Source organism: Natrix helvetica, assembly GCF_964273705.1.
Source record: "Natrix helvetica genome assembly, chromosome: Z".
Taxonomy (NCBI): Eukaryota; Metazoa; Chordata; class Lepidosauria; order Squamata; family Natricidae; genus Natrix; species Natrix helvetica.
In genome coordinates this window covers 60,342,050-60,365,567 of record NC_138554.1, presented here as the reverse complement: position 1 = coordinate 60,365,567, position 23,518 = coordinate 60,342,050, and the positions used below count along the sequence as shown (strand labels likewise).

General features: G+C 38.6%; 1 protein-coding gene across 2 annotated transcripts in view; it reads right to left on the bottom strand.

Annotated features, from left to right (window-relative positions):
* The window catches only part of EPHA5 (EPH receptor A5), a 227,446-nt gene that overhangs the window by 180,860 nt on the left and 23,068 nt on the right, over positions 1-23,518 (bottom strand). For both annotated transcript variants that reach the window (XM_081970085.1, XM_081970086.1), the window contains exon 2: positions 16,410-16,474. In XM_081970085.1, the coding sequence (XP_081826211.1) occupies positions 16,410-16,474 (65 nt within the window). The remainder of the gene's footprint in view (positions 1-16,409; positions 16,475-23,518) is intronic.

Here is a 23,518-nt window from a genome sequence, read left to right as displayed (position 1 = left end):
CTTAATTTTTTCTTCTGACCTTTCCATTTTACCATTAGTGGATTGTGGTCTGCCCATTTATTTGGCAAAATCTCCGTATCTTCTATGTTATTGATCAATTCTGGGTTCATCCATGCCATATCTATTTGTGCGGGTGGGAAAATAAAGTATTTTCTTTTCTGTCTTTTCTTTGGATTTATCTGTCTCCATGCATCCCTTAGATTTAATTCTTGCACCATTTCAAAGAAGGTACTAGATAGTTGTCGTCTTTTCTTTTTATTCGCCTTTGTATTCCTATAATCCATTTTGTTGTTGACCCTATACACTTAGTCCAAGTCGTTTTCCATTTCCTGCTTGCTTTTTTGCAGAAGTTCAGCCAAGGGTTCGGCCATTAACTTTGGAAGATCTTCCTCCTTAGTTTCCATTATATTTTGGAATCTAAGATAAAACATTGATTTCTCTATCTCTAAATTTATAATGGCCTCCTACATTTCTTTGTTTACCGCTATCATTTTACTTTCTGTTTTATCTAGTTTCTTTTCCATTTGTTCCGTTCTAGCTTTCACTATTTTTATCTTTTGTTCATTTTGTGTTAGCTTTTCCTGCATTGTACCAATTTTATCATCTAGTTTGCGTATCTCTCCTTTCACCTCCCCCATATCACTCTTAAATTCTTCATGGTTTTTGTCATTACCTCCTGCATCTTCATCATTGTCTCCTGGATTAATGTTAGGGTTGATTGCATGCTCTGTAGATTTATAGTGGAGCCTGACTTCTCACCTCCTAGCATGTTTTCCACTGAACGTGGTCCTGACAGGGATGCTACCATTGCAGTTGTCCCCCCCCCCCATTTTGGTATTGTGGTGGTTGTACTCTTCATTTTACTGTTTTTAAAAAAGTTTTTCCACAGTACCATATATCTCTGTTATTTCTCCTTTATCTATCTTTCTTTCTTTTTTGCCTCTACCTCACTTCCTCAAAATTCTTCTACCACTTCACTAACTATTATTGATGACAATATAGAACACCTATATTATAATACAAACAATACCCTATTTATACAATTGATCAATACAATTAATAATCTAATAATAATCTAATAATGGTCTAACAGTTCTGACTACTAACATAAACAGTGACACTAATCTTAATCTAATTATTTAATTATAAGAAATATAAAAGTTATAGATATTGCATTTACTAATGAGTAATACTTATAATACTTATACCGCAGGTTTAATACCTTAAATCTACTTGTAAAAATATAAATATAAATAAATAAATATATGTAAATATATGTAATGGTTTTTTTACTTTATTAAATTGATTATGTTATAAAAATATCTAGGATATATAAATATGCTACACACACACACACACACACACATGCAGGTCTTGGCATATTCAGGTCTTTTCCCGTGTAAGATTGAGAGTATCTTGGCGACGTTTCAATGAGATCCCACTCGCCATCTTCAGGCTGGTGCCTTCGGCTTCGTGCTTGTGCATGCAAAGCATGATCGTAGCTGCCGTCTTTCTATAAATATTGGTGTATGTGTGTGTGTGTGTGTGTGTGTGTGGAGTGCTGGCTTTGTTGCTGTAAGCAGATTTTATTGGCTGTGTTGTAACATCTTGATTAGTTGATGGAATTGATGTTTGCAGATTAGTCAGCTGTTTTGAACATCCTGTGTGGCTGAGGTACTGGCTGTGTGCCTATTGTTCTTTTGTGTTGTAACAACCTGGATAATGGGCTGTGTAATGACATCCTGAGCTCTATTGTAATGATATCCTGAGTCCTGTGCTGCAACCTCCTGGAGGTTTGGCTGCGTTGTAACATTCTGAGTCTTTGTGTTGTAACCTCCTGAGTTCTGTGATGTAATGTCCTGAGCAGATGCCTGTGATGTAACATCCCGGGCTTTGGTTTGGCTCCGAGTTTACAATCTGGCCATGTGTTCACTCTTCACCTCAAACTCAGTAACAAAATCCACCTAGCACTCTGGGACAAATCCAAACAACTAGCCCTCTGGAGAGCCGAAACAGAAACCTCCCACAAGGCAGACACACAAATCAACAAACTCCACAGGCTAGAAAAACACCAGAAGCCTAACCCCCCATCCACAGCAACTCATAGAAACAATAAAGAAACACAATCTACAACCCAGCAACCTACTCATGAGCTTCGATGTCATATCTCTCTTCACCCAAGTGCCCATTAAAGAAGCCTTGACAGCTATCTAAAACAAATACAACCCCCTAAGCACATCCCAGATCTGACCAACCACTGCCTAACCAACACATATTTCATCCACAATGGACAAAGATACAAACAGATAAAAGGAGCATCTATGGCAGTGATGGCGAACCTATGGCACGCGTGCCACAGGTGGCACACAGAGGCATTTGTCAGGGCATGCGAGGCGCTGTCCTGTCAGCTGGTCAGTGTGCATGCGCACGCTGGCCACCTGAGTTCACCCTTTTTTAAAGCCATTTTTTGCCCTCCCCAGGCTCCAGAGGTTTTATAGGAGCCAGGGGAGGGCGAAAAGAGCCTCCCCCCCAAAGCCCCCCAGAGGCTTCATGAGCTTCCCTGACGCCTTCGGAGCACTCAAAACGACCCTCCCAGCAAACCGGAAGTGACTTCCGGTTTGCATGGAGGGTCGTTTTGAGTGCTCCGAAGGCGTCAGGGAAGCCTCCGGACAGTCCCGGAAGCCTTCGGAACACTTAAAATGACCCTCCGAGCAAACCGGAACTCGGAGGGTCATTTTGAGCGCTCTGAAGGCTTCAGGGACCGTCTGGAGGCTTCCCTGATGCCTCTGGAGGGCGGGGAAGGCTGTTTTCACCCTCCCCAGGCTCCTATAAAGCCTCTGGAGCCTGGGGAGGGCGGAAAAAGCATGTAAAAATGGGGGGTCACGCCTATAGTGCGCGCATGCACACTGGGGGGGTCGCACATTGCATTATGGATGTGGCACACCCGCACACGACCCCCCTGCGCTCCCCCCACTTATGGCACGCGAGCCAAAAAAGGTTCGCCATTGCTGACCTATGGGATCACCCCTCTCACCCATCATCGCAAACCTATACATGGAACATTTTGAAACCAACGCTTTAGATAAATCTGAACACAAACCCAAACTTTGGCTTAGATATGTAGATGACACTTTCGTAACTTGGCCACACGGGAAGGAAAAACTTGATAACTTCCTCACACATCTCAACAGCCTACACCCCAAAATACAATTTACTACGGAAATAGAAGCTAACAACCAACTTCCCTTTCTGGATGTCCAAATCTACAAAAAACCCATTGGCTCCCTAGGACACACCATCTACCGGAAAAAAACACACACCAACTGCTACTTAAACACCCAATCCCATCACCACCCTGCAAGATCACCTCCGTAGCCAAGACCCTCATCTCTAGAACCAAACGCCAAACTGACAAAGACCTCCTGAAAACTGAATTACACACTCTGACAAACGTATTAATTTCCAACGGATTCCAAAGAAACACAATTGCCAACCTAATCCAAAAGGAGACACCCCCCAAGAACCGAGACACAGAACAGGACAACGGCATCACCCTCCTCCCTTATATCAAAGGCACCACAGATAAAATCAGCAAAATTCTCCACAAACACAATATCAAGACAGCCTTTGGCACTGGCCAAAAAAACCTAACATCTTAAGAAACCCCAAAGACAAGATCCAACTAGAAAACCAAAGAGTCTATGAAATACCATGCAACAACTGCCCAGCCACATACATTGGACAAACTAATAGGAGAATAAATGCACGCATTGCAGAACACAAGAATGCAGTCAGAAAAGAAGAAAAAACTTCCTCCCTCTTCTAGCACCTTAAAGCAACAGGACATGAAATTAATTTTGAAAGAACCAAATTAATCTCCGAAACTAAACACTTCAACAAGAGATAATTATGGAAGCCATTGAAATAGAGAAAAACACACACACACACACACACACTATTGCCAAAAGTATTTGCTCACCCATCCACATAATGAGACTCAGTTGTGAGCGAATACTTTTGGCAATGTTGTGTGTGTGTGTGTGTGTTGTATCATTCATACACACACACTATATCAGTCTATATAAGTTTGCTTTCACATACGCATATGTCCACTGGTTATTATCAATAAATATCTATGAGAATATATATGTCAGAAAGTATAAAATAAAAAGGTCTTTTAAGGTATTCTATATAAAGTTCCAAGTCAAGTTTTATACGAACAGATATACAGTAAATAACATCTATACAGGATTTTATATAATTGTATCAGGTTACTTAGATTGTACAGATTTCCAGAAATTTAGAAAGCTCTTTTTCATTGTTCTTACTGTTTCATCAGCTTCTCCTCCCTTAATGTCCAGGATATCTATTTAGCACAGTCACTATCTTTCACTTCACAGTCACAGTTCTTTCACTTCCCTTGCCAGATCAAATCTCCACTGTCTTCTTCCCAGGCAGAAGCTTCTTATAGTTGGTTATTTATTTTTTGCAATCCCCAAAGTTTAGTCGCAGTCTAATCACAATCTCAGCTCGTGTTCCTTTTGCCTGTGGTAATTTTCCAGCAAGCTCAAGCCGCCAGTACTTTTCCTCCATTCCTTCTCTGAATGTTAACTCAGTTCTCTCAAGGCTTCGCTCCCACCACTAAAGTGCAGCTTTTTTTTCTGCCTTGGAGACTCACTCACTCTCCAAGCCATAGGTTCACACTTCCTGAGAGTCACACCACCGATACTTACAGCTGTTTCCCTCTTCTTGCTTCCTTCTCCATTTAAAGGGCTGTCACGCCTCCGGATCCGGCCATAAAGGCCAGTCTCTCCCATGCCGGATTTGAGAGGTTTCTCCTACTATAACACCTCTCCCTTTTATCCTCCGAGCTTCCCCTCTCTGTCGCTGATCCGTCTGAGACCCAGCTCTGCCTTTGGAAGCCTCCTGGCACAGAAAATCAGGCAGAAAGAACAGAGCCCTGTTCTTCTGCTCCGCACCGCGTGACTCCACCCCGGAAGATCCATAAATCAACTTCAAAATGCTTTATTAATCATCTTTCTGTAATCAGTAGTTATTCAGTGCAAATTTACATCTCATTTCCATTGGCCAAATAAATGCAGTATAGTGTGAAGCTTAGTTAAGCTTAAACAATTACATATCCCTGAATAAACAGTGAAGTTCTTCCGTCTGGTATCATGAGCTTCATTAATGACACTGCAAAGGAATTGTGTCAGGATTCCAAGCAACACCTCCAGCAGAAGTAAAACTCCAAGGCAAGCAAAGCCACAAAGTTCCATTTTATTAGAGATGTGATATTGGCACATCTGGAAAAACCCGAATCTTAAAGTTTTCCGGGTTTTCCCTACCCAAATCAAAATCAAAGTTCTTTCCCCTGTCCATCACATGGTCCAATCATGTTCCCGTCCAAACTGGAATTGCTTCCCAGTCACGCCTCTCCAGGTGCAGGCTGAACGTCCTTGACTCCCAAGGGAAAAAATGTTGTTATGGCTATACATCTCATCCTGTCTCCAACCACCCCCCTTCCCATTTCCTACAGCATACCCATCCACCAATGTCGAAGCCCTGAAGATCTAAAGTAAAAGATGGGCTCCAAGGCCAACACATTGTCTCCATTGCCCACTGCAATGGAGAACCGTGAGCTCCTTTAGTTAAGTACATTACCATTTTTGAGATCTAAATGTAAATGAAGTCTTAGAGAAGACGAGAATAAAATGAGCATGTGTTTTTGGTATGCTAACTAAAGTTTACATATGAATATGGGACGTTCTCTGGTATAACTCTTCTTGCTTACCCAGAGCATACAATCCAGGGGCAAGGAGACTGAACAAGACAGAACTACAATTTTCACCATTATAAATTTTAGATAAAATCAGTTCAAACATCAGTTCAAACAGCTACTAACAAGTAGTAGAAAATACTTTATTCCTACTGGGTCTACAGTAACAACAATCTACTGAATATTTGGATAGGTGATGGGATTTTTATTTTAGATCAATTATTACATTGAATGAGACTTTATATTTTTTCTTTTAAGGAATGAATACAATTTGTCTGATGCTACCCAGTGGCAGTATTTACAACCACAATATTTATTGACATTTCAAGTTGGACCAGTAGCACTTTCAGCTTTGGAAACACTTAATTTGTTAAAGTGGTCACTAAATCTTATGCATTTGAATGGGGAAGTAACATGCAACTGAAGAAAACTATTAATTTAACATAGTTTATAGCCATGTACTATTTAACACATAATAAAAGGCTTACATTATATATTCATTTTTAGCAAGGTATGCATCAACTCTACTGAGCATACAAACATTCTTGCTAGACTATGAATACACCACAACCTTCCAATATTGCTATAAAAACTCAATCTCTCTCATCATGACTATGCCGGTTGGGAGTGATGGGAGTACAGAGCCAGATGTCTGTCCTACAAGGTGGACCAGACCAAGATAAACTAACACCTAACAGAATTAGAAATATATTTATTAGAATATTAACAGAATCCTGCTAGTCTGATATGTGCTTCTCCAATGTTACGTAAAGAATCATTCCCAGACTTACAGAATTCCATTACACTGAGTTCATTTTCCCAACTGGAAATCTTAAAAGGCTGCATCATAGATATAGACAAGCTTGGACATCTACCCTAAATCCTAGATGAAGATAATGGCTGTGTTACAAGATCTTTAGATATATACTGTACTACCCAATTCAACTGTGTAATAGTCATTCAAACTGATTTTTTAAAAAAAAACTGCAATACAAACAAACCATAACTGGCTACCATAGTTGATCTTTCAACAGATATAAACAATAATAAATTCTGTCAGTAAAGCAGTCTGCCCTGCTACAAAATCCCAGAGAAATACCCATAGAAAGTAGTTTAATATTAATTGATGGGACTTAGACATTCTGACTTTAACTGATTACCATCTACATTTTTTGCACCATACATAGGCAATCTAGATCAGGGGTGTCAAACTGGACTTCTTTGAAGGCTGGGTAAGCATTAGAGTTCTCCTCCACAGCCCAGGGGAGAGATAGGCTGGATGCCTCCTACAGTACCTTGTCAGCCAAAATGGGGCATAGGAAGCCCCACATCCTGTTTTGGCTGGCACAGTTCTGCAGGAGGCTCTCCAGGCCAAAAATGGGGCATGTGGGGGTCGTGCACCCCCTGTGCCCATTTTGCCTGGCAGAGTGCTGTAGGAGGCCGTCCGGGCTGAAAATGGGGCACAGAGGGGCCATATGCAGCCTCCCTCACCCCGTTTTAGCTGCCAGAGACTCCATGGGCCAGTCCTTTGCTATTTCCAGGCTGGCCCCATGGGTCAGATTTAAGCACCCTACGGGCCAGGACTGGCCAGCGGGCCTTGTGTTTGCCCCCCCTGATCTAGATTCTTTGTCTAATTGAAATACTGGTACAATTCTGCTTTCCACTATAGTATGAGGAATCCAATAGCACAAAATACTTTGTACATTTCCCCATTTCTCAGCATTTAGGATTGATACTGGAGTTGTGAGAAACTCTACTTATTTGGGTTATCAAATTGAGTACTGATCTAATCACTTGGAAAGATTTGGGGTTTTTTGATAAAAGAAAGTTGAGTAGAAAGCACAGTCTTTATAATCATAACATAAAAGTCTTTCTAATCATAATATAAAAGAAAGTTCTCCCCTGATTTTAATTACCCCAACAGAATTTATACTGAGATCATTTTATTCATTTTAAAAATAGAAAACACAAAGCAGGTTTGATAAACCTAAAAGTAATGATAAAATATTGTATATCCCTGTTCAACTCCTGAGTAGGGTTAAACAAAATTTGTTCTGATTGAACTCTGCTAAGTAGGATTTTAGCAAAACTTTCTCAGTCTAGTCGTAATTATAGTGCCCCTTCCCTCTTTGCCATAAGGAATACTGAATCCTCTCACAATCCCTTTGTGATCCAGCATAAGGAGAATACAAGTGTGTACCTTGCTGCCTCCTTTTTTCAACCCTATTTAAGGTTTAAAAGGTTTAGTTAGGCATGTACAGTTGCAGTTCTTAAACACCACGCTTTTGTGTGAACAACTGTTTGAAACAGAAACTTCTTTTTGTGATTCTCACTTAAAGAATGGCTGCAAAAGATCAATCATTAGTAAAAGTAAGAATTAAAGAACAAAATAATTGTTTAGAATTTCAGTATACAGAGTTATCAAATAATGGGTCCTTTCAATCATAAATTATTGATCATAAAAACAATTAAAATGCTACAGTATGGAAAAATAGAAGTAGTTTTAAATATTAAACATTTTGTGTGTTATATTTGATATTATATATTGTGCTGTCTCTAACTCTTTTGCTTTACCATACCATAGTTTTAAATTACAATCTAAACTGTTTAGTTTCTACACCCACCCTAGGGCTCATTTAAGAATACTGCTGTAGCACTAGTAGGTATTACAGGAGAATAGAGCCTGCCCAAGTTCTTCTTCATGCAATAGAATGTCTTGAGCAGACAACTGAGGGATTCTATTTGAAGCTGTTTTTAGAATGAATTATTGAGTGTATATCCCATCTTTCTGTTTATTCAACAATCAACTTCATTTTTTACTTTTGATGCAAGACATGATCATGGGCTGCTTTCCTCACTTTACAGTATATGCCTGGCTGTTGTACCTTTGTTCTTTTGATCAGACATTCCACTATCAAAATGGGATATTTTCAAAGCATCACTCTGCCTATTAAAAAAAGTCTGAGGAAAGCAGTGGTGACTGCCAAGAGAGGAAAATGCCAGCAAGCAGGCAGGTAGAATCAGCACATAATAGCAGCAGCTCCATGCATTGCAGTAATCCAGGCAAGAAATGTCCAAGAATTGAGTCACTGAGCATAGGAAGTCATGAACCAGGAAAGATCTGGCTCACAAACCACAGTTGTGCAAAATCTACCCTGGTCACATCTGCCACCTGCTCTTCAAGCAAGAGATCTGAGGCTAGGAGAACCCCTAGGTTGTGAACTGGGTTTGAGGGGATGGTGCAGCCCTATCCAGAACTAAGGATGACAGTCAGATCCTGAGACTCCATGCACCTCCAGTCACGGTTCAGTGTAAGTCTGTTGTGTTTCATCCAGATCTCTACAGCCTCCAGGCATTGCAAGAGGGCAGAGACAGCATCATTTGTGTTGCCATGGGTGGAAATGTAGAGCTGAGTATCATCACCATATTGATATCTCAACCTGTTGTGGCCCAGCAGGAGCCGTTGGAGCTGCCACCAGACTCTGACAGCGAGGGTCCCTATGAGTCACCTCTGGAGAATGTGGAGGACCCTGGGCAGGGTTCTGACTCCGAGCAGGGATCAGAGAGGCTGGTCAGCCACCAGGAGGTGCCTGAGGCATGGAGCAGTGGTGAAAGCCAAAGGGAGGGTGCTCCTGATGTCATGCCTTGGAGCAGTGGGGAGGAGTCACAGGACAGCGAGTCAGACATCAGCAGTGAGTTATTGAATGCTCGTTACCGGTAAGTGGCATCAGGAGCAATTGCGCAGTTACTGGAGGTAATTGCGCTCAGCTGATGATAATTAGACTCCTCTCCAGACTATAAAAGGACTGCTTGTGCACACGCCCTTTTGCAGAAGTCAACGCAGGAAGAGGGGGGTCAGAACATAACCCATGGTGATGGATGATCTCACCTAACGGCTTCATGAACTGTACATGTTCAACAAAAGAGAAGAGTGTACCAAGTCCTAAGAGACACATCATAAGCAAGTGTTCATGGGCTGGATCTCTCATTCTTCATCAACACCGATTGAGACCAACCTGCGAACCAACACCAAACTGGCTACCCAACCAAAACTCATTAAGTAGGCCAAATTCAGTGAATAATTCTCTATAATGTTCCATACATTGATTTTATGGCTACAAAATGCAACTTCGTGTTTCCTCAAATTTCATTTTTTCCATCCATTATGAACTTCTCCATATTGCTGCACATCATAATGCAGAACAAATTAAATTGATGTTCAGGAAATATTTATGTGCAGCTATCAGGAAGTCACTAGAATGTATGCTGCATTAAGGAGGATAGAGAAGAAAAACTATCTGCAGCAATAACTCATGCTTTATTTTAAAAGGAACATAATCCTTATTGTCTCTTGGTTTCATAAAATTCTCTGTCCTTCTCATCATTTGTAGTCACAAAAGTTTCCATAGTAAATACAAAAACACCAAATGGTAATGTTTGTGTACTAATATAATCACACAAATGCCAGCATTGATTCAGGACTTCTGACACAAGCACATAAGTGATTATGTCATTTGGTTTTCCTGGTTTCTAGCGAATATAAATCGTGCAGCACAGGTGATCGTCGAAACTTTTTTTTAGCATTTTTTTACTACTGGTTTGCCCGAACCAGTAGCAAAAATATGTTTAAAAGGTTTTTTTAAAAGTTCCAACGATCAGCTGTGCAACCATCAGCTGTGCCACGTGATCATCAGAACTTTTTAAAAACTTTTTTAGCATTTTTTTTTTTGCTATCAGTTGAGGCAAAGTGGCCCGAAACGGTAGCATTTCACCTCTGCTTTATTTTGTTAAAATTTACATTACATATATGAATTAGTTTCCTTGGCAAGGTTATAAAGGTCTGTAATGATAATGTAATCAATCAAGTAAAAAAATATGATTTGCATAAATCTATAAAGGACTTGTCATCCTATCCTCCTCAGACGTCTTCTCTTCAGCCTCCAGTTCCAGTTCTGTCAATAAAGCAATTTACACTTCAATGTAATTGTGTCCTGATCACCTTCAATGAATAAAAAGGAGGAAAACGCAAGGTGAGTCTTTAATTCTTAGTTACCAAGTACGGTAAGTTAAATAAAAGCTTGTGTCTCCAGTGCACAAAATAGAGGTAAAAACAGTTTAGACCACAGATGAAATAATCCAATTGTCCCAGCAGAAGTGATGTTTTCTTCTGGGTTCCCACTTGGAATGGCTGACACTAGGAGAATTGAAATTAATACCTGGTCCCTAGTTCATATTTACTTCCTAGTAAATCTCAATGAATAAAATGGAATTTAATCCTAAACCTGTTTCCTGCCCTAGTCGATATTAAAAGTTGGGGAATGCATGATTGTTGTCTACAGTTAAGAATGCTGAGCTGATTGTGGAATTTTAGGTGATTGCAACCAGTACTTATTAAACATTCTCTTTTGTATTAACTTCACAAATAAGAAAATCTTTCAATATTTGTTAAGCAGGTTTCCACCAATTTACAAAAATCAAATATTAGAGCTTGTGTGAATGCTGTTTGAATGTTTTTCCTCCTTGGCAGTATTAACCATCTGATTGCAGTTCAGCTGATACCGTTCATCTGTGATTTAAGCCCTTGAAGGTAAGATATGACACAACTCTCCCCTTTGAAGGTCATTACACTGCATTATTTTGTGAGCTTCTTCAATGACAAATATTACTTTCAAGAGCAGGGACATATAGAACATTTTTTCACAAATATCTTTCTGGTTATACTCTGGAAAATAGTACAGTGAAGAGAACCAACCCCTATTCCTTCTGATTCTATTTTTTGCTCTCTTTCTGTTTTACTCTGGTCAAGGTGAATAAAGAAAATTCTGTCATTTATCATGTGATGCTTGCAAAGGTAAGGTGCAACTTTTGGATTGAAAATATCCATTATCTGAAGCAAAATAAAATCCTTCACACTTTTTTGACTTGTAGTTTTTGCATTTTAGCTTTCCAGATTATGCAATCTGCTTTTAAATGACTCTTTTTCTTGCACACAAAGCATTCATATATTTCTTACACCATGTAACTGTTTTTATTCCTATTTTTTATCTTTAAAGTAGACTGTGCGACAGAAGCACTGTCACTATTAATACTTTCTGTTTTACACTTATATTCATCTATAAGCTTGCCCTTAACATATTCCAATGCTAGCTCATCATCTGGACATGAACCAAGTGCTGTGACAAGTGTTTCATGACTTTCTGGTACACCACTAAGTAATACTGCTGTGACATGAAAATCTTTTATTTCTTTTCCTATACTTCTCAGCTGTTTAACCGTTTCCAAAGTCTGCCTTATATCCTGACCTTTCATCAGCTTGGTTGGTGTAGCTTTCTAATCAAATACAGTTTATTGCTGAGATTAGCTCTTTCTAATCTTTTTGTAATCTTTCCCACATTTCTTTAACAGTTTTACACTTATTTTTAAATTACAGAATCATTCTTGTCCATATATATTTTCCTTTGCTGGAATATGTCTATATTATTTTTATCTTTAAATTATTTTCTGGTTCTAATCAAGTAATGGTACAAAATTATAATTCAATGGGAAAACAAGTTGTCAAGCATTTAATCAGATTTAATTAACACTTTTAACTCAGCAGGGAAGCAATGATTTGTTATTATTAGCCAGACTGCTATAAACCTAGGTAGAAAAAACTAAGAAAAGTCAAATTTGGGAAATTTGGGACCTCTTTATATAAAGTCTCAGGATAATAATTTATAATAGGACATTTACAGGGTGGCTTTAAACTCTCCCCCCTCACCTTTTCAGTACATATTCTCAAGAAGTAGCATTACAAAACTCCTACAACAATGCAGAAAACTTTGCAAACCTGCTAAATCCCATTCCTATTACCCAAATTTGTCAGCAATGGATGTTCATTAGTTCTTCCTTCTCAACATTATTCATTAAGGCACTACATTGGTCATTGGGGCGAGGATCTCTGTGACATGTCATATTTTTGTCTAGAACTTTTATTTGCACTTATCAATAAATCAAAACATCTTTTAGATTAATCTGATGAGAGTTGGACACCTTTTATTTTGCCTAAAAAAATCATCTTTTGATTTTTGGAAAGGGGGGGGGATGGGAACAAAGGCTTCTCCCCAAAAACATTTTAATATTCTACAACATTGTGACAGTGTGAAACACAAGAGTTGTTTAGCAAGATTTACCTTCACTGAGAACAGGCAAGTCTCCTTTTCAAGAGGGCTTCTTCAACTGCAGGTTCATCAAAGACCCAGTCAGAATTTTGTAAGAATCTCAGTTCAATGATTGTTACTTCAGATATTCCCTTAAGGGAATTAGGTAGTGATAGCCTCAGGTTTTGTTTTGTTTTTTGCTGATTTTTGGAGGGTGGGGGTGTCCAATTGAATGTAAGGTAAAATTATATCTCTGCCTGCTATGAAGGAAAGATAAGCTCTGCTATTGACAACAATAAGTTATGGGTTTCAATAAATAAAACAAGTAATGTAAATGATAGATATGTAGCCAATGTTATTATTGGTATTCTGAAATGTTGCAAAGCTGGTGAAGTATATTGTCTAACCTGTGAAACTCTATAAAAAAAAATAATCGATTCCACTATTCCCATGTTCTTTGATGATTCTATGAAACTACCCTGGCCAGATGGTGTAAAAAGGGGAAATACCCTTCTCTTTGTAACAGATGCCACTCCACGCATGACTAAAGCAGGCTAGGGACTTAAACATTTTATTATCAAAAAAATGATCCATATCACATGCCTTGCACATGGTTTACACAGAATGACTACAGAGATTTGAAGCAATTAACCTGATGTTCATTAAAGCTCTAGTTGAAGTATAAAAAGAAATTGCTCCTACTTTGGTTCTCCCTCACCAATCTGTTGTAACCTGTTGGGGGACTTGGATGTGGCTATGTATTATTTCACAAATTATGCTTCCTTGCAGAGGATAGTTAAAGATCTCACAATGACATCATTCTTAGTTATATTTCTTCAAAGAAATGTAGAAAACCATAGAAGAGTAGGCGAGTAGATTATAAGAATTCCGTCACTTACTGGCTGTAAGCTGATATACACACTTCTTATATAGTATTAACATATAATTCAATATTATAACTAGTCCTGAACTAGGTTTCCCTTGCATTTTCACACTGCAATCCAGACATCAAATAGCTGATATTTTTAGAACTCTTATTATACATACAAACATACTTTTACCACACATGCTCACATATGCTCTCACACACACAAAATTCAGTTTTCTTACTGTAAAAAAATGCCCTTATTTCAAATGATTTCTTAATTTCAAATAATATAGACACAACGGCCAAAATTATTGATGAGCTCTTGTTTTCAAACAAATTCAATCCAGAAAATAAATTTGTGATTGTGTGTGAGTGAGTGTGTGTGTGACATTGTCCTATTCATTCTGCATTATCATCTCATTCTAATCCATATTCCCTAATTATTAAATACAGTCCCTAACAACCCAACACTGCCTTTTTGTAAAGACTGTGATTATATAATAATGAAAAAAGGATACAGTGATGGAAGGGTATTAAATGGATGAAGCTCCATATGTGGCTAGGATAGAGGATGAACTAATGAGCCTTCTTTGCATTCATTTCACTGAACTTGAATCTAATATTTTAAGACTCCATGCAATTGTTCGAGGTCCCTAGAGCAGTTGAGGATGCTAATCATTCCACTTATTAAAACTTGACAGTGCTTTCTAATTTAACTACAATAAGGAATAAAAAAGGAAGTCATTCTAATTCAACTGCTACCTCAGATAAAGAAATTTTATAGACAATCACAGTTAATTCAAAATAAGCAGTACAAAATAACTGTTGGCATGATCAGTTTTACAACTCCATAAATTAATTAACCTTAGAACTGTTGGGAGCTGAGATCTATAGATAGTCTTCGACTTACAACCACAATTGAGCCCAAAATTTATGTTGTTAAGTGAGTTTTGCCCCATTTTACGATTTTTCTTGTCAACTTTCTTGTCACAGTTGTTAAGTGAATCAGTGCAGTTGATAAGTTAGCAACAGTCCCTTCGGGGAGAGGGGGCGGTCTATAAATTGAATAAATTCAATTCAATTCAACAGGGCTGTTAAGGGAATCTGGCTTCCCCATTGATTTTGCTTGTCAAAAGGTTACAAAAGGTTATCACATGACCTTGGGACACTGCAACTGTCATAAATATCAATTGCCAAGCATCTGAATTTTGATCACATGACCATGAGGATGCTGCGAAAAATGCTCATGTTCCTTTTTTCAGTGACATTTGAACTTCAAACTGTCACTAAATGAACTGTTGTAAGTCAAGAACTATCTGTAATCTACCGTATTTTGTCCATAGACATGCAATCTGATAGTCATCAAGTCTTCTGGCCTCCAGAATTTTAATTTATTTTTAAATTAAAGTAGCTATGGCTACTATATATGGCTTACCTGGAATGCCTGTATGGATATTGAAGGCTAAGCGATTAAACTGGTCTGTTATCCAATATTTCATTCAGAATTAGAAAAGGCAAATGACAAATTGGACAACAGAAAAGATCCTTAGAGAAAAAAATTGGAAACTGTGGTGAAATCATAATAAATAAATAATTTTGATATACTCATAAAAACATAAGTGTGTGTATCATACTGCACAACTAAAAATTAACATTTCAATTGGTTCCTTTAAAAAAAAGGAAATGTGAAAATAAACATAAACAAACATAGATTAGTATGATAGGTTTATATATTTAAATGGAGCAGAGTTTCATTAAACTGGTTCTGAAAAGCCCGGGGAAACTGAGAACTCTATATTGTCCTCTGCTTCTGAAAATAAAGGACATTATTCATTGATACACTGTCCCAGAGTCCACTTCAATCCCAAAGGGGAGGCATATAATGGTCAACTTGCTCTAGCTGCTGCAGGGAACATGAAATATATACGAATATATTATTAACTGTAGGCAGTTATCACCCAGCCCTCTCCCAGAAAAATGAAATATCCTAGGAAATATTGATAAGGCAGAATATTATATTTTCCTGGATGTGAAAAGGGGAGAAACACATTTTAAACACAGAGTAAATTCCTGCAGCTTCCTGCCCATCCCCACTTTGTCAATGGGCCATTAAGAAGGCCAAGCTAGTCCACTTTACATAATAAAGAGTTCTCCCCTTCAGCTCCAGGGGGGATGGCAATGAAGGCAGGATAATATTGCCTTTTACTCAACTGACCACATGGCATCTAAACTCAATCAAACCTGGATTCAAAACTCAGCAGCCTAGAGGGTTGCCCTTGCATGGGCCCATGTGAGTCTGGCAACCAATCAGAATACATTTCTTACACAGGAACAGGAAACAGATAGGTGGGGCAGAACAGATTATAAAAATCCCTGCAAGCCCTTCTTCAGCCCTTCTCTTCCCTTCTCTTCTTCTCCACCAACATTGAAGCATGTGATCACCTTTTCTGTTCAGGGCTCAAGCCATGTGGTCCTGTCCACCATTAAACCATCTTTCCAAGCACCCTCCATGTCTCCAGTGTCTTTTTCCCCACTTGGAGCCGAACCCAGAAGGACATTTCTCCCAACATAACAACAGAAGGAGAGGTAGTTGGTGTCCTAAGTGGACTTACAAGGCACTTACCCCATTCTTTGGATATGCAATCCATCCAAGATCTGCCATAACTGATCTTGAATCCAATAAATTCACTAAAAGAGATCAAAGAAAGAATGTTAATTGAGTGTAAAATGGGTACTGTCTCCAATGGCACAATAACTAATAGGCATAATATATTTCATATATTATTATTACATATACATACATATAAATACAATATGTATAAATACATATACATATGTATGTATACATATGTATTAAGTGTGTGTGTGTTTGTGTGTGTGTATGAGAGAGAGGGGGGGAGAGAGAGAGAGAGAGAGAGAACTTCTCATACATTTAATTAGCTAAGTGACTATGAAGGACTAGAACATCTAGATGAGTGATATCATTTATTTTAAAAGTACTTTGCCTTGGCGCCGCAGATAATACATTCCACAACAATAAAAGAGAGTAGTCCAAGTTTGAAATGAGGGGTCCTTGGTGGTCTCTGAGCTTGTTTGTTTCCTTGTAGACATTTCATTACCCAACCTAGGTAACATCACTAATGCTAGTAAGGAGTGCTGTCTGCTGTCAATTTATATGTTTATATGTTTATGTCAGTGGCTTGCCCTGTCAGTATGAGTGGGGGTGGTCATAGAGATTTGGTGTTGGGGCTCTTGGCTTCTTTGGCAGTTTCTTGATTGCGGTATTGTTTAATTGATTGCTGGTCTGATGTTAACTATGGAGTTAGTTAATCTATGCTGATCTTGGTGCTGATTGCTGGTGGAGAGGTACTTGGGTCTTTTTGTTCCCTTTTGGGATGGTTGATTGTCTCTTCTGTATAGTCTGCAGATGTTGTTAATGTTTATGTGTCTATTGATGGTTTATTTGTCAGCGTGTCACTCCACAAAAAGCTAAAATCCAAACCAGAATCAGAACAGTCATGGTAAAAAAAGTAAATTTGTCTATTGATGGTTTATTTGTCAGCATGTCACTCCACAAAAAGCTAAAATCCAAACCAGAATCAGAACAGTCATGGTAAAAAAAGTAAATTTGTCTATTGATGGTTTATTTGTCAGCATGTCACTCCACAAAAAGCTAAAATCCAAACCAGAATCAGAACAGTCATGGTAAAAAAAAGTAAATTTTAGCATTTCTCTGAAACATCAACTAGCTCTTTCATAGTTAAGAATGTTAAGAATGTTAATGACACATCAGATTGCATTAGCAAATAGCTAATAGAGATTGCACAAAAAAGTGATTCAAAAATATATTCCTTTTATAACCTGCTTTAATCATGCAGGGATCATTTTGCTTCAGACAATACAAGAGACTATGAAAGGAAGACAATTAATCATGTGTGCCTATACTAGAGATGGTATTCTGCCAGTTCGCCCCAGTATGGGTGAACCGGAAGCGGTGGCGGCAGGCTCCGCCCATCCATCCATCATGGATGCTCTGCGCATATGCAGAAAGTTTGTGTATACGCACATGCGCCACACACAAGCAAGTGCACATGTGCACATGCACGCTTCCAGTTCTGAATCGGTAGCGAAGGTAAGAGAAAACCATTACTGGCCTATACAGCATCTATTTATAAATAACAGTGTGTGATTACACTTACAGAACTGAAGTAAGTTTATACAACCAAAATTAACACCAACACAAACTCAGAATTGCACCATTAAATCACTTTAGTAAAAATATTAGCAGGCTAAGATATCAAATCAAGGCCTACAGAGAAAAGAAAAAGAAATTAAACCAAGAACTGGAAAAAATAAATAAAGAAACAAAAAATGTTTGCTAGTTCAAAAGTGAGGCAAACAACAGAAATGCCTCTCATTTCCATTCTCCCACCTTCACCCAGAAATATTATTCTTTTCTAATGCTCCAAGAAGAATGTTCAAGAGCCCCATATGTTTGTAAGTTCTGAAAATTAAAGTATGGAGATATACAAAGACTGGTATATGAAATTTAACAAAAATGGCCTACAGTCAATGAAGCTATGTTTCCAAGTGGCATCTGGTTTTTAAAAACGAGGCACTGCCTTTGAGAATAAGGTCCATAATTTTAGGAAATGCTACAAATTCAGTATATTTTGGGCTGACAATTCTATTTTCAATGAAAATCCTTTTGCAAAAATGATGGATTTGTTGAACAGTATTATTTAAATATGATTTGATTAACTTCAGTAGGAAAAGGAGCTCATCATATATTTCAAGATTCAAATTGATTCAAATTCCTAAAAGGTTATAGAATAAAAGTCCCTGGCAGATTGTGCCTTCTGCTGCCAAGCAATGCAGCCAATTAATGAGCAGTTTTAGCTTAAATAGTAATAAACTATTCCAAACTTATAGCATTTTTCTTGCAATATCTAAGATCTCTAGTCTAAATAGAAAATGTAATTAAAAGATAAATCTGCACCTATTAAACAAGCTAAGGAAAATTATAGCACTTTCTTCCTTTTTGGACTATGGCAATCTAACAAACCCTAATATTTTCAGAGTTATGAGAATTATTTAGATGGTACAACTTTCATTTTGCTGCATCTAAAGGAGATATTTGGGATTTTTGTTTTTACAAATCAACTTTTTCAGAAGAATTATTTTATCCTCAGGACTATTACCCTTTGCATTATGTAAAAGTACTGTATTAATAGAATAACAGTGTTGGAAGGAACCTTGGAGGTCTTCTAGTCCAACCCCTTGCTCAAGCAGGAGATCCTCTACCATTCCAGACAAACAGCTGTCCAGACTCTTCTTAAAATCCTCCAGTGATGGAGCACCCACAACTTTTGTAGGCAAGACATTCTATTGGTTTATTGTTCCCATTGTTAGGAAATTTCTCCTTAGTTGTAGGTTGCTTCTCTCCTTGTTTAGTTTCCACCCATTGTTTCTTGTTTTGCCTTCTTGTACTTTGGAAAATAGGTTGACACCTTCTTCTTTGTGGCAGCCTCTCATTATTATTATCAGTGTATTATTATTATTATTATGTGGTTAATCTTTGGTGAGATTCACAGCCTTTGGGGCTGGTTGGTAGCCTAACAGCTCGAGTCCTAACCAAGGACCTAGGAACTGTTAAGGTAACTTCGGAGGATATAAGTTGTACCAAGTAGGGTGGTTTTTTGTAGAGTTAGAATGTTCAGTTCAGGTAAATTTAGAATTTTCAAATAGCAAGGTAGCCCTTTAGGTATTGCTCCAAGGGCTCCAATTACAATTGGGACAACACATGATTTCTTTTTCCACAGTCGCTCAACCTCAATTTGCAAGTCCCGGTACTACTACTACTACTACTACTACTACTACTACTACTACTACTACTACTATTATTATTATTATTATTATTATTATTATTATTATTATTATTATTATTATTATTATTATTACCACCATCATCAGTATAAGGAAGTCAGCTCTAAAAATCTAATGAGAACCATGATCAAATCAGATATTTGTGCTGTGAACAAAGTGAGAGACTTATAGAAAACCAGAAGCAAAGTTCAAAGGCAGTTTTCAGAAGGTAAAACACAACACAATAGACTTTATACATATAGTGCATATGCTTATCATATAGGATTTAGTACACCAGCAAACATATCCTATTCAATTTTATTCCTTGCCAATTGTTTTTCTATTTTTTTCTGTTAATTATCATTTCACCTTATCTTCCTATAAGATATGCTGAGTTGACTTTATAGACCAGCGATGGCGAACCTTTTTTGGCTCACTTGCCACAACTGGGGGGAATGCAGGGGGGTCATGTGCGGGTGTGCCGTACCCATAATGCAATGCGCGACCCTCCCAGTGCGCATGCGCGCACAAAAGGCGCGACCCCCCCATTTTTACATGCTTTTTTCGTCCTCCCAGGCTTCAGAGGCTTTATAGGAGCCTGGGGATGGCGAAAAGAGCCTCCCACGCCCACCCAGAGGCTTCAGGGATCGTCCGGAGGCTTCCCTGAAGCCTTCAGAATGCTTAAAACGACCCTCCATGCAAACCGGAAGTGACTTCCGGTTTGCTCGGAGGGTCGTTTTAAGCGCTCCGAAGGCTTCAGGAACCGTCCGGAGGCTTCCCTGAAGCCTTTGGAATGCTTAAAACGACCCTCCTTCAAACCGGAGGGTTTTGCTCGGAGGGTGCTCGGAGGGTCGTTTTGAGCGCTCCGAAGGCTACAGGGACCGTCTGGAGGCTTCAGGGACCATCCGGAGGCTTACCTGAAGCCTTCGGAGCGCTTAAAACGACCCTCCGAGCAAACTGGAAGTTTCTGGTTTGCTCGGAGGGACGTTTTGAGCCTTCCGAAGGTGTCAGAGAAGCCTCTGGACGGTCACTGAAGCCTTCGGAACACTTAAAACGACCCTCCGAGCAAACCGGAAGTCATTTCCTGTTTGCTCGGAGGGTCGTTTTAAGCGCTCCGAAGGCTTCAGGGAAGCCTCCGGACGGTCCCTGAAGCCTCCAGAGGGCCTCTGGAGGGCGGGGGGCTCTTTTCACCCTCCCCAGGCTCCTATAAAGCCTCTGGAGCCTGGGGAGGGCGAAAAATGGCTTTAAAAATGGTGAACTCAACTGGCCAGCGCACACATGTGCGCTGGCCAGCTGACAGGGCAGTGCCTCGCGTGCCCTGACAAATGGCTCCGCGTGCCACCTGTGGCACGCGTGCCATAGGTTTGCCATCACTGTTATAGACAATACCTGCTACTTTGAACATGTAAAAAACAGGAAAATGTTAAGGAAACCATCAGTGGGAGGAGATGGCGAGGTGACAGTAGCAGTAAGAAAATGGAACTGCTTAATTCATTCTTTATGTCTATCTTTAAGGAAAAACAAGGCAACCTATCAAAAGCAGTACCATAGAAGACAAAATAGGAATACAAGTCAAAATAGGCAACAAAATGGTAAGATAATATCTATCCAATCTATTTGAGTTTAAATCACCAGGACCAGATGGATTACATCCCAGGGTTCTGCAGGAACTGACAGACATGACCTCAGAACCAATGAATCATATCTTTCAAAACTCCTGGAACACAAGGGAACTAAGAGAGAACTGGAGAAGAGCTGATGTAATTTCAGTATTCAAAAAAAGGGGGAGGGAGAATGGACCAGGAAACAACAAATCAGTCATCTTGACATCAATATTTAGGAAGATCCTGGAAAAGATAATCAAGCAATAGATCTGCGAACATCTAGAAATAAGCAAAGTTGCTAGAACTATTACTAGAAGCCAATCTGGGTTTCTCCACAACAGATCATGTCACACAAACCTTACTGCCTTCTTTGACAACGTAACTACATTAGTGTACCAGTGATGTGTAGACATAGTATACTTGGACTTCAGTAAGGCATTTGACAGCATACTTTTGGGGAAGGTAGAAAAATGTGGCATAGACAGTATCAACACCAGATGGTTTTGTAACTGGCTGACCAACTGTACCTAACGTTTAGTCCTAAATGGAAGTATATCCACATGGAAGGGAAGCATGCAGTAAGAAACAACAAGTTTTGTCTTAGGCCCAATAATCTTTAACATCTTCATAAATGAATTGGATGAAGGGATAGAAGGGGAACTCATCAAATTTGCAGACAATACTAAGCTGAGGCAAATAACCAACAGAAGAATCTTGACAAACTTGATCATTGCCAATAAAATGCAATTCAGTAGTGAATGCACAGGAACAAAATATGAGGTACTGGCTCAACAGCTGTAACTGTGAGAGTGATCTAGGAGTCCTACTAGACAATCACTTAAGCCAGAAGTGTACTGCAGCTACCAAAAAGCCGATGCAGTCTTAGGGATAATATTAAGATCATGTATTGCTTCACAATTCACTGATAAGACCACACTTAGAATATACTACTGTAACAAGTTTTGGTCACCATGATTAAAAAAAAAGATGTTGAGACTAGAAAGAATGCAAAAAAGAGCAGCAATGATGATTAGGAGACTGGAGGCTTTCCCAAAGATGCTTTTTCAGGAGGCAACTGGACTTTGTTTTTTTCCTTTGAAGACGTTTAGCTTCTCATTCTAGAAGCTTCTTCAGCTCTGACAGTATAGTGGGGAATGGAAGGATTTATATTCTTTGCAGACAGCTGGTAATCTGCATCCTTTTAGAGAGTCTTGAAGCACTTGGAGGTTTATCCATGTCCCCAGGGTCACATGTGTACTGCTCCTGGTTACTCTAGTTTGCAATTTTTTTCTCTGGAAATCCATTCCTACTCCCACACCATACAAAGGTGTTCATCCCAAATTGTATAGCTAAAAATCTTAGGAGATTCTCAGTCATCCAGGTCATGGTTGTCTCAAAGGTGCTTTTTCAGGAGGCAACTGGACTTTCTTGTTTTTTTCTTTTGAAGACGTTTCGCTTCTCATCCAAGAAGCTTCTTCTGACTGGATAGTGGATTTATAAAGTTTATAATGAAAGGATTTATACAGATTTCAAAAGAAAAACAAGAAAGTCCAGTTAATTCAGTTAAGTGTTTTTTTTTTAAATGCAGTGGAGCACATTGACTAGTGTTCCACAATGTTGTATAACTAATTCAAACATATCCTGAAGAAAAAATAATTAATATGATTAAACAGAATGTTTTACAGCACAAAATTGCCTCGCATTCATTAATTCAAATATCAAAAAAGTAAAAACCCTAGATTTAGTTTAGCAACATGACTAAATGGTATGCTTCCAAAAATAAAACCAGGGACACAATGGAACACTGCATTTTTACAACTTTTAAAAACCGTATTCTTTCTTACACTTATCCAATAGAATCAGTCCTTGAGACAGAATGTTGGTCATACAGAAGCCTTCTCTTTATAATCATCTTTTTTTAACCATACTCCAAATTGTATATTATCTCTGCACTTAATTGAAGCATGACCAATGTTTTATTCAAAGCAAATAGCTTAGTCCTTCCATAATTCAATGCAAAGTAATGGATATTATGAACTACTCACATCCAAGTTTAACCTATACAGCTTACAAACAACAATAGTCCATATGGGAATAATATTTCACTTTGATTTCAAAATACTAACATGTTCTAAGTAGACATATTGCTATCAAGCCTAAATACCAGCATTTGCACTAAATATGTTTGATATATTGATCAGAGTAAGTATTTCTAAAATGAAAAATTTGTAAATAAATACTTATGGGGGTGGTGGTGGTGTTA